Source organism: Medicago truncatula, chromosome 4 (assembly GCF_003473485.1).
Source record: "Medicago truncatula cultivar Jemalong A17 chromosome 4, MtrunA17r5.0-ANR, whole genome shotgun sequence".
Classification (NCBI taxonomy): Eukaryota; Viridiplantae; Streptophyta; class Magnoliopsida; order Fabales; family Fabaceae; genus Medicago; species Medicago truncatula.
The window spans coordinates 12,242,594-12,254,302 of NC_053045.1; the positions used below are offsets into that span (position 1 = coordinate 12,242,594).

The 11,709-nt window shown below is 33.2% G+C and overlaps 1 protein-coding gene across 1 annotated transcript; it reads left to right on the top strand.

Annotated features, from left to right (window-relative positions):
* The first annotated feature begins 2,788 nt into the window (after positions 1-2,788).
* Positions 2,789-10,548, top strand: LOC120580009 (protein NRT1/ PTR FAMILY 5.10). Its single transcript, XM_039832864.1, has 4 exons — positions 2,789-3,004; positions 3,286-3,503; positions 8,262-8,776; positions 9,599-10,548. The coding sequence occupies exons 1-4, from the start codon at positions 2,875-2,877 to the stop codon at positions 10,413-10,415; spliced, it is 1,680 nt and encodes a 559-aa protein (XP_039688798.1). The 5' UTR covers positions 2,789-2,874; the 3' UTR covers positions 10,416-10,548.
* The last annotated feature ends 1,161 nt before the right edge of the window (positions 10,549-11,709 follow it).

Here is an 11,709-nt window from a genome sequence, read left to right on the forward strand (position 1 = left end):
TTTTCAAAAATATGATACGATTTCACAAAACCAAGTTCAACCAAGTTCATTTGATGTTTCCAAAGGTTTAGAAAACTTAAATACAGTTAAGTACATCAAAATATTTAGTTTGGACGGTTCGGATCAATCCCCCAATGCCCGGAACACCCAAAACATGGGTGTCTGTTTCTGTGCAACTCGCTACAGTGAGTTCCAGCTCGCCCCAGCTCGCTACACCAAAACAGGTCACCTAGTTCTTGGTTGTTCCCTCTCGGGAACTCCCAATTTTTCACCCAAAATCCCCGTTTTTGACCTTTGACCCCAAAACTTGTACACTAGCTTATAAACATCAAAAGGCATTTAAAACAACAACAAACATCGAATCATAACATCAATTCACCTCAAATTCATCATCTAGTTCATTTTCACCAAAACCCTCAATTTTTCTCATTTTCATTCAAACTTCACAAACAACCACATCAATTCAAACCCATCAACATACAAACATAAACAAACATTCATGAAGTGATTTTAAACACATTTCAACAACAATCACTCACCAATTCATGATTCACACTCAATTAATCAAAAATCATTAAAACAACTTATCAACAACAACAATTATGAAGTTTAAGCTCTGAAGACAACAATTTCATGAAGTTTATCACACCCACAAATTCACTTGAATTAGGAGCACGAATTTCATCATTCAAAATTCACAAAAGTCACAAAAGCACTTAAACTCATAATTGAAAATAATAGATTATGAAGTGGGTGTATGTTACCAACTCCTAGCCTCTAGTCTTCAAGAATCCAAACCCTAACTTCACCTTAACTCCTAACCTTCAATACCAAGCTCTCTCTCTACCTCCTCTTTTCTCCTCTTGATTCACTTTCTCTCTACCTGTCTCTCAAAATGTTTGTGAAATGGGTGAATGAATGTAATCACCTAATTTTCTCACAAAGGTTGTGCTTATGTAGTCACCACATAAATGGGCTAGGTCTCTAAATGTCTTAGCGAGCTCAATATTCTTACCAAGTAATTCATCAAAGTTACTACACTCTTAAACCGTCAAAATAACGAATAATTTCCGTCTTTAAATAATTACCCCAACTCAATAGTAACTTAGTAAAAATAATTACTCCCACTCACAACACCAAAATAATCCTCTCACTAAAATGACTAATTCACTTTTTCTCACCAAAATACCCTTGAGTCTTTCTCGCCAAAATACCCTTGAGTCTAAAATGACCAAAATACCCTTCTTAAGCCAAAATCCACTAATCATGAATAAAATACACACAGAGACAATTAATCACACATAAACACACATAATAAATAGTTAAAATAATTCTAGCGAAAAAAAGTTGTTACAGGGGCACCATCCCCCACTCAATGATATGGACAGGACTGCTTTGCTTTTTTTTTTTTTTTTTTTTATGGAAAATGTTAACTAGTGCCATTGGGACACTAGTTAAGGTGATTAATATAGAAATCTTGCATTAGAAAATGACGAAAAGTTGAATGTTTCATTTTATAAAAGTAAAAAAGATGTTGTGTTTAATAAAAAAATTTATATTTTTAACTTTTTTTATCTAGTGTCCCATGACCCTTTTTATTAGAGATTTGCCTTCTTTCTAAGGGAGAACTTGAGGGTGGTTGACCTACAACTTTTTTTTAGGGTCATTTTACTCTCTATTTTTTTTTTTTTTTTCATTTTCCTTTTTTCTTTCTTTTTGATGGTTTTGGTTTGACCCCCTCTTATATATATATGAGGTTTGCTAGGATACACCCACTAGTTTTTATTAAGGTATGTTTTAGCAAAGGTATAACTAAAAAGTTGTTAAATACACCTTAAGGTGAATGTTGCTAAAACACATATTCTAAAAAATAATTGGGTGTATGTTAGCAACTCCTATAAGCATTTGCTAGGATACACCCACTTATTTTTTAGAAGGTGTGTTTTAGTAAGTTATAACTAAAAAGTAGGCGGCATAAGATGGATGTATCTGATTTTATCAAGACTCACCCAGATGCTTTACCTATCTCTTGACTTATTGAAAAATAATAATTTGGTGAGTAAGAACTTATATTTAACAACATTTTGTTTTAAATATTTATAAAAATAAACTGTTCCAAATAAAACAAGTTAAAATCCTCTCTATTTATTACAATAAATGACAATGTCCTTTACTATAGTTTTGGCGTAAATACATAATATAAATGGATGTATTATTAGAATATATGACATTAATTAGACATTTATACACTAAAATTATAGTAATTGATATTGCAATTTATTATAGGAAATGGAGAGGATTTCAACTAAAATAAAACATATATTTATTGACATATAGCTACTGGTTGTAAATTCGAAGTAGATAACCATTCATTATGAATATTTAATTTTAGAGATGGTACTTGGTCCTTGACTAATGCTCGTTTATTGCGTTGTGTGTATATTAGAAATAAAACTTTTAACTTAGAAATATGTGATTCAATCCTTAAAATAAAATTGTGATTCAGATTTGCACACTCATTGTTCTATAAATAAAAGTATCCTTCATTATACCTTAGAAAAAATCACATTATTTTCATTTAAAAAATGAGTTCAACACTCTTGCAAATCCATTTTTTTAACGGTAGAATTTATTAAAAATTTGATCACTGCTCAAGCGGAAATATTCGAGATTACAAAACAAAGACGTCGTATATAAGTGGAACACAGAAAAGAAACATCATACAAACACGGTACATCCATCACCTAACCAAGCAAAACCATCCTAACAAGGACATATCAAGAAGTTAGTTGAGTGGTGACTTTTATGGACCAAGAAGTAATGAATACATAAACGCAAACAACTCATTTTGATTGAAGAAGAAAATTTGGTTCGATGGAAGAATACAATGATGTTTTGTTAGATGCTAAATTAGCTGATCTTGTAGATGGTGCTGTTGATTATAGAGGACAACCTGCCATCAGATCCAAATCTGGTTATTGGCTATCCGCTTGGTTTATCATAGGTACATACACAAATTCATATCATTTTTTTTTTCCTTTCATCCAAAGATTAGGTGCAGAGGGGTCGTCTGAACAGTGCCATGATCATAACATTTTCACTGAAGTTTGACAAGTCAAAATCTACCACCACAACTAAAGGTTGTTCACCCGAAAGAAGTTCTTCTCCGGCATTCTGAAGTAGTCCATTTTTAACGAACATACTCTAATAACGGAGAGATCAAAATTATAATCAGCTCTTGGGATTAAGGTGGATAACTGAAATAAATTGTGAATGTTAATTTAGGTGTGGAGGTGGCAGAGAGGATGTCATATTTTGGGGTTAAGGGAAACTTGATATCATATCTAACAGGGCCACTCAAACAAAGCACTGCAACTGCTGCTAAGAATGTGAATGTTTGGGCTGGAACTGCTTCTCTCCTTCCTCTCTTTGGTGCATTCATTGCTGATTCTTTTCTTGGACGCTATCACACAATCATACTTGCTTCTCTTATCTATGTATTGGTTGGTTCTGTTCTTCACTTTTCTTTTACATTTTCTTTTACAACTTTATTATTCATAACAATATTAATTTTGTTGATAGTTGATTTTAATTTTACAAGTTTAATTAAAATATTTATTAAATATTGCAGAAAAAATATGTAACATAATTAGAAGTATGTTGACAAAATATCATTAGTACATGTGAAAATACTAAAATGAAATTTAAAAACAAATTCAAAAGAGTTTTATATATAATGATATATATAGAGAGAGAGAGAGCAATTTACAGTAGTTCCCCTCACAAACAATGTGCTCAAACATAAAAGTAAGAGACTTTCAATGCGCAATCACAACTGAAAGAGACTTCTTACAATCTAAATTAATCAAATAATGATTGTTAGGTTTAGACTTGATATAAAATTAGAGGTGTAATACAATAAAGTTCAGTTTTAGACTCTGAGACTTCAGAATTTCTAAATATGAAAGCTATTGATTTTGACAGAATAATGACACTTGTAAAAATTCAGAGTTTGGTATTTATTCTTCAAGTCTTCAACTCCTTATATAGAGGGAAATTTGATAGACGTTGGAGAGTGCCAATGCATAAATTTGAGCCCACGAGAAGCTTAATCCAAGACGTTGGAATGTTAACCTAATTTGGATCATGCCAATGAGTAGTCATTCAATATTTTTTTGCTTCAATTGGAATTATCCGTTTCATTCCCTTTGTCATTGAATTCATTTTTTTCTTTCTTCATGTGGTTAGAAGAGGAGAAACTATCCTATCAGAGTCTGATAGCAACCTTCCTTCAAACGATGACAAATATAGTCAGAGGATTTTGATCCACTTCAGCCTTTAGTTGATCCTACTTTCCAACATAGTCTTCAATATTGAAGGTTGTGATTCTTTCAACAAAAATTTCTTGAACTCTGTTATAGATGATAGTACTTATCTCCTCAAGTTCTGGACATCTAGGTGATGGGGAGGTGGGTTCAGGTTGTTTGTGGTTTGTTTGATGGGTGAGGAATGAGAGGTAGATGCTTCTGAAAAGGACAAGACTATTGTATGAGATTATGCACAATATCTTGTTCTATGATAGTTTCAGAAGTGGATTCAGAGGGAACAAGTGTTTGAGGGATGACTTCTAATGGTGTGATAACTAGTTCAGAGCCTGGTTGGAGAGTGGCATCTGAATCAGTATCACATATGATTTCAGAGTCTAGGATTGCTGATATAGATTCAGAGTTTGGTGTGATGATGTTTAATATTTGGGTGACAAGAGTATTAAAGAAAACATTAACATTGATAGTTGTAGAAAAGGGTTTCTTGCTGTGTTTGTGTGAGAAGTTCATAGGTTTGTTTGAGTAGAAATAGGTTGAAGGGCAACAACAGTTATGTGAATGGCTTCAATGGCCGATATATCTTGAGTAGAGGTATATGTAGACTATACAAGTTTTAAGGCCGTTGGGACGTGACTAACCTAATCGGTCACAAGATGCACTTGCTGATCACGCGGCGATCCTTACGTGTGGGGTCTATACTTCTCAGTTGACTAGGTTTATCCTTCTAATGTTTGGTTGCACATGTTGGTCACACGGTGATCCTTACGTGTGGGGTCTTACCACCTAAAAGGTAATTGAAACATAGACTTTATGTTGTCTTTCCACCATTTCCCAAGGCAATGAAGGCCAAGGTTCCTTAGGTCTACCCATCTATGAGTCTAACACTCATAGCATACTGTCTCTCTCGGTAGTTCTACAAACGGGCAGCCCTATCAGCGTCTAACATACCAAGGGTTTAAGAGAATGGTTCTACTAGGCTACAACTTATTTCCTTCAAGGAGACACTTGTTTCCTTAATTATTAACTTGTTACTTCATATGTTCACCATATTATACTCAATATTAGTAATGTCACCTCCTAAGTACTTACTAGTAGGGTCAACTCGCATTCGGTATCTTTTGCTAGTTATAACTAATTACTTCCTAAACATATAGATATTAGTATCAAGATATAAATATCAAAATATAATCATCAGGCTAGTAACATCAATATTAAGGGTGCATTTTGTTTGCACCACCTAATAGATGGGTGCAAGTTGGACCATCTTTTTTTACCTTTAGATTAAATCAGCACACAAATTTTATCATGGTCCGACTACACCAAATCACTATCTCTCTCCTAGACTTATTGGTTTTTTTTCTCTCAACAAAATTAACTCAGTTTTTTATTTTATTTTTAAATTCATGCATCCACATGATTAATTAATAAATATGTGTATTAATTTCTTTTTTGGATGGTGATAATTAATTAAGATTGAGAAAGATGGGTGGGTACACTATAAAGAATATTGGAATGGATAAAAAAAAAATGACGATGATACTAAATTGTAAAAGGGAAATAAATGAACCGGTGGTTGTATTTGTGGAAATTGAAATTGAAGGGACCAATTAAGATTTGAAGAACAATATAGGGAGCTTTTGATTGTTTTATTTTAAAAGTGTTTCGACAAATACTTTAGATGGTCCAAACTATTATCACTCCAATATTAAACTCTGTCACAACCTAAGTATCTAATATAGGGTTGCACCACTACAGAAATAAACTAAATTTTAAATAAAACTTAATAGCGAACAAAAGATAAATAAAATAAAAGCGATATTAAATTAAATAAATATCCAACAAAAATAAATAGAGGTTCATCTTAGATCTCTAACCTAACAAGAATTAATTACACATGATAACTAAAAACAAATTACTAAAGATAAAAACATACCCTAGAAAATCAAGGAGAAGATAGAAACTCCTTTGAAGCTCTAGAATTTCATTCCTTGGACTACTCTAGTTCTGAACGAGAATTTCATAATAAAGAAGGTTGATACTTATAGTGGTAAACGCGGGTTTTACCACAAAAAACAGGAAAATACGTCTGTGCCCCTCGCATTTTAGATGCTCAGGCATTTTAGATGCTCAAGGCACATGAGCAAAGCTCTAGGCGCATGGTGTGCCTTCCTGGGCCCAGTTTCTCAGATTTTTCGTTGTTTTAGGTCTTTCTCTTCAAATAACCTACCTCGGAACTTGGGAACATAATTCCTCCAGCTGTAAAGTCTCCTGAGGCCTCTTGAATCTTCATTATTGATGTTCCCAAAGTCTTCACAAATCTTCGGTTGTTCTTGATTTGCCGATTTGAATGATTTCTTCGTGAATTACTTCAAAAACCCCCTAAAATTGTTATGTTTCGGAAAAACTAAAATCACAGACTCAAATATAAAAAAAAAAAAAAAAACATTATAAAAGTCCCGAAATCACAGACAATCGTTCTAATACTCTTACTTTTTGCTGTAAAAACCTACTTAAAATGACTAAAAAACATGTTAAGAATAACGTAAGATGACCTATCATCACAACCCCAAACTTAAAATGGTGCTTGTCCTCAAGTAACGAAAGAAAAATATAAATTATTCTTTGCATTTTTTTTAGGAAAAACATACCTTTCCGGGAGTTGTGCTTAGAAACCATTCATCACATTTATAGTAGACCAACAACTAACTTACTACAGTACATTCAAGCGGGTTCGGCTTGGCAAAAGTAACCTATATTCTTAGCCATACTCTTTTCTATGATACACATATGTATCTCCTAAAGTCAGTAGGGTTGGTCACAACATTTGTCCATTCCAATCGTCACATGAATGTACCTTGTTATAAATTTGAAACAATTTCTAAACAAACTTTAAAGTTAAAGTTATTAACTGTCATCCCTCCTTCCTTGATTCAAACAAGATGGGTAAACAGTAAAATTTATTTATCTTTATTTTTGACAGAAAGATACTTTTTTTTAAGAGACCAAAATTTTTGGCTCTTGATTATTTTTTATTTTTTTTTAATAGATCCATGGTCATCTGCATTTTTTTTCTTTTCTGACAAATATGTTCTACTGTTACCCCAACCCAAACTTAAGATGTTTCTAATTGCAAAGAGCAACCCAAACTTAGTTTAAAACATAGGCAGTCATAATAATACCTATCTAACTCCAAGTGAAATCAAACTGAGTGCATTTAAAGTTCAGGACTGTGACATGATTCGTCATTAAGTAACTAGAAAGAAATTTTCGATGTGGAAAATATAACACACACTTGCATACAACACTACTCCCCTCAAGTGTGAGTCCATCATTTCATAATTCTATCCCCTCAAACGGAAGTTCTTTCATCCACGAGTATTTTGCTTGTACCACCGTTACTGATTTCTTGACAATGGAACCGACCGCCCGTAAATACTTGCGTGTACAACCATTGCAAGGAGTTGGTTGTACCCTTCGTGGAACCGAGCTTTGATACCACTGTTGGGTCATGAGGGGTGCCAGGGGGACCACCCACATCTAGGCTAGAGCAACTATACAAGCGAGAGAAACGACACACTCTTACCCAAAACTTTATGGCAATAGGTGTATGGGTCCTCTCACATAAAGGGCTTAACCTCCACTTCAATGTTGGACATATAACTCACACTTGCACCCAACAAAATAGAGGTGTAAAATTCATCCAATTATCAGTAGAAAAAAACATATTAGAGAATAAATCGATAGACAAATAGATAGTCTTAAAATCGTGTTTGGGCCTAAATCCTAACACAACCCCACAAAACCAATTTGTGAGGTGAGGATTACCCCTACTTATAAACAAATTGTAAAGTCATTTTCTATTCGATGTGAGACTCTTAACAGACAGTTCCATTGACTCGTTGTTTTAACGTTGGTCATTGGCTTAATGATTTGCAGGGACTAGGCTTGTTAACATTGTCGGCTATGCTGCCTTCCATTACAATTTATTCTCCTCAGTCACAAGTAATGTTATTCTTCTTCTCACTCTATCTAGTTGCCATTGGACAAGGTGGACATAAACCTTGTGTTCAAGCTTTCGGGGCAGATCAATTCGATGAAAAACATCCTAAGGAGCATAGAGCTAGAAGCTCATTCTTTAACTGGTGGTATTTTACTATGGTTGCAGGTGCCTCGGCAACACTTTTAATCTTGAGTTATATACAAGATAACTATAGTTGGGTTCTTGGATTTGGAATACCTTGTGTTGTAATGATCATTGCTTTGATTGTTTTCTTGCTTGGAACAATGACCTATAGGTTTAACATTAAGGATAATGACAATTGTCCTTTTCTTAGAATTGGTCGAGTATTTGTTGCGGCTGTAAGAAATTGGCGAAATACCTTATCAACGACGGATATTGAAGAGGAACATGATGGACTACGTCGCCGCCATCAAAGTTCTGAACAATTCAAGTAAGAATAACAATACTAATTTTTGTTTGTTTTTCAATATTATGTCTAGTAAGTTATTCTTAAAGCAGCAAATATGATGAAATACATTATAGGACTCATGTTGAATTCGTCTTTGTGGTTTTACAAAATGCATTCTATGAAACATATTATAGTAACGGTTACGCTATAACAATCAATTCTAGCATTGAACTTAATTCTCATTGTTGATTATTGTGGGTGCCATCTCGAAGGAATTTACAGTATATATTAGATATGAAAGTTTCTCATCGACTATATAAGTCTTATGTTTCCCTTTGATCTAGCATTTATTTCATTATCAATATAATTTGCATTTTATTTTCCTCTTATCAATAGCTTTTGCCAAGAATATAATAATATGGTATCATAGCCAGGTTACAACCAATATGGTTTACACATTTTCTCTCTTTTTTTATTATTCATTTGGGAAATGGAGAGATAGATTAGAATGTGTTGAAATGAGTTTTTCTTGTTATATTTGTTGAAGTTGTTTGTAGTTTGTTGTTAGTCCCACATTACTCAGGTTCTCGGACTGTTGAGTGTATAAATATGTTTGAGTACCCTCATCCTTGAGGTAATTGTTGGGATATGATCTAAGCCTATTTAAGAATAACAGTTATCTAATTAAAGGTTCATCCTAGACAAAGCTTTGAAAGATTGTGTCATGTTTGGATAGACAGCTTAATTAAGCACGTATAGTATAAGAGTTTATCATTTAAGTGATAATGTACAAGTGATTTCTATAACAAAAGATGAAATAAAGTCAAACTATTTTGACTTGGCTTGTATTTTCTACATTTGCAGCTTCCTCAACAAGGCATTGCAAACACCAAAGGGATCCAAAGACGAAGATAAGTGTAGCCTTGTTGAGGTCGAAGAAGCAAAGGCAGTACTAAGGTTGATTCCAATTTGGGCTTCGACTTTAGTTTATGGTATTATCTTTGCTCAAATATTTACATTCTTCACCAAGCAAGGGAGTTCTATGGAGAGAACAATATTTCCTGGTTTCAACATACCTCCCGCTTCTCTTGGAATGATAGGCGGTGTTGCAATTGTTCTCTTCAGCCCTATCTACGACCGTTTATTCGTGCCACTAGCAAGGAATATAACTGGAAAACCCTCAGGTATCACAATGCTTCAAAGAATTGGCACTGGAATTTTTCTATCTATATTCACAGTAGTGGTTGCAGCCTTTGTTGAGATGAAAAGACTAAAGATAGCACAAGAGCATGGTCTTGTTGATGATCCAAATGCAACTGTTCCAATGAGTATATGGTGGTTGGTTCCTCAATACTTTTTGTTTGGAGTATCTGAGGTTTTTACTATTGTTGGTGTTCAGGAATTTTTCTATGATCAAGTCCCAAATGAACTAAGAAGCATGGGACTTGCACTCTATTTGAGTATTATTGGTGTTGGAAGCTTTCTAAGTGGCTTTCTCATTTCATTGATAGAACATTTTACTGGCAAAGATGGTCATGAAACTTGGTTTTGTGACAATATCAATAAGGCACATCTTGATTACTTTTATTGGATACTTGCTGGATTAAGTGTCATGGGGTTTACTTTGTTCATTTACTTTGCAAAATCTTACATTTATAATCACAAAGGTATCATCTCATAAGGATAGACATTGATTAGTTTTTGTAATATGTCATATTTTATACAAGTAGGATAGATATCCGTACCAAGCACATGTTAGAATTTCGTGATACTTAAAAATTAAGTAAAGATGTGGTATCATTGTCATTTGTCTAGTTCCTCTCTATTTCATGGGTTGATCCACACCAGTGATGGCTCCCTCATAAGGTCTAACAATGGTATCATAGCTCGGTTCGACTTTGAGGGGAAGCATGATTGATTCATGATGGTCGATCTCGAATGCGGAGAGTCTCATACTTGAGTGAAAAATAATAATGTGTCAAGTGTGAGTTAAAGTTCTGTATTGGATGCAGGAGTAGATGTTGAGCAAACATATAAGTGATATGACCCATGTACTTAATTCCTTAAGGTTTAGGGTAAATATGTGGTGTCAAACCCACTTGTATGGATTCTCTTTGTCTAATGTGATGATCAAACTCAATGTAAAATCTCTCAAAAGTCAAAAATTAATTGTTTATTTAGTTTTTGGATGTCATTTGTTTACCTTTTTATCTTAAAATTTAATTTTTAAATGTCATTATCTTTTACGTGAATTTTTTCATTCAACTTTTTTGTTGTACAAATCATTCAACCTTTATTATTTCAAATTTATTCACTTTTGAACTTTATGGCAAATGACAATGCAAAATTGCAGATGTGTTATGTTGAACTAACAAAATACATGTTTATTAGACAATTAAATCTAAGTGACTTTTTTAAATTGAATCAAATTGTTTGGAAAAATAATTATCCAAAAATCTCCAACTCCTCCGACAAACCCATAAAATTACTGACAACTCATTATTTTATAATCTCTCACGAACATAACGTACAATAATTATATTTTCCTTATCTTCACTCATGTTCACATTCTTTTTTTTCAATATGATTATTTATCCAACCCAATTTAGCATCTATATACCTAATTCATTAAAGATTTGGATGAAGAAGTGATTTCAATCTCACTTTTATGGTTGCTCTTAATTCATTACGATTGTTTTTAAGAGTTTGTAAAACAGTGAAGAGTCAGTTGGTTTTGGTGGTATAGCCCGTTGCAGAATTCCCCTTGTTCAGAGTTTGAAATAGATTTGAATGAAACAAAATGAAATCGAACAGAGAGATGGCCAAAAGCAATTTATATGTACAATTTTAAATTGAAAAAGATAAAGATAAATATTTAAGTATTATAAATAAATAAAGTAAAGAACCTCTATAGTAATTTTGCCTAAATAATAATATTGTTATTGAAAAGAAAGAAAAAATTAATCGTGCATGTT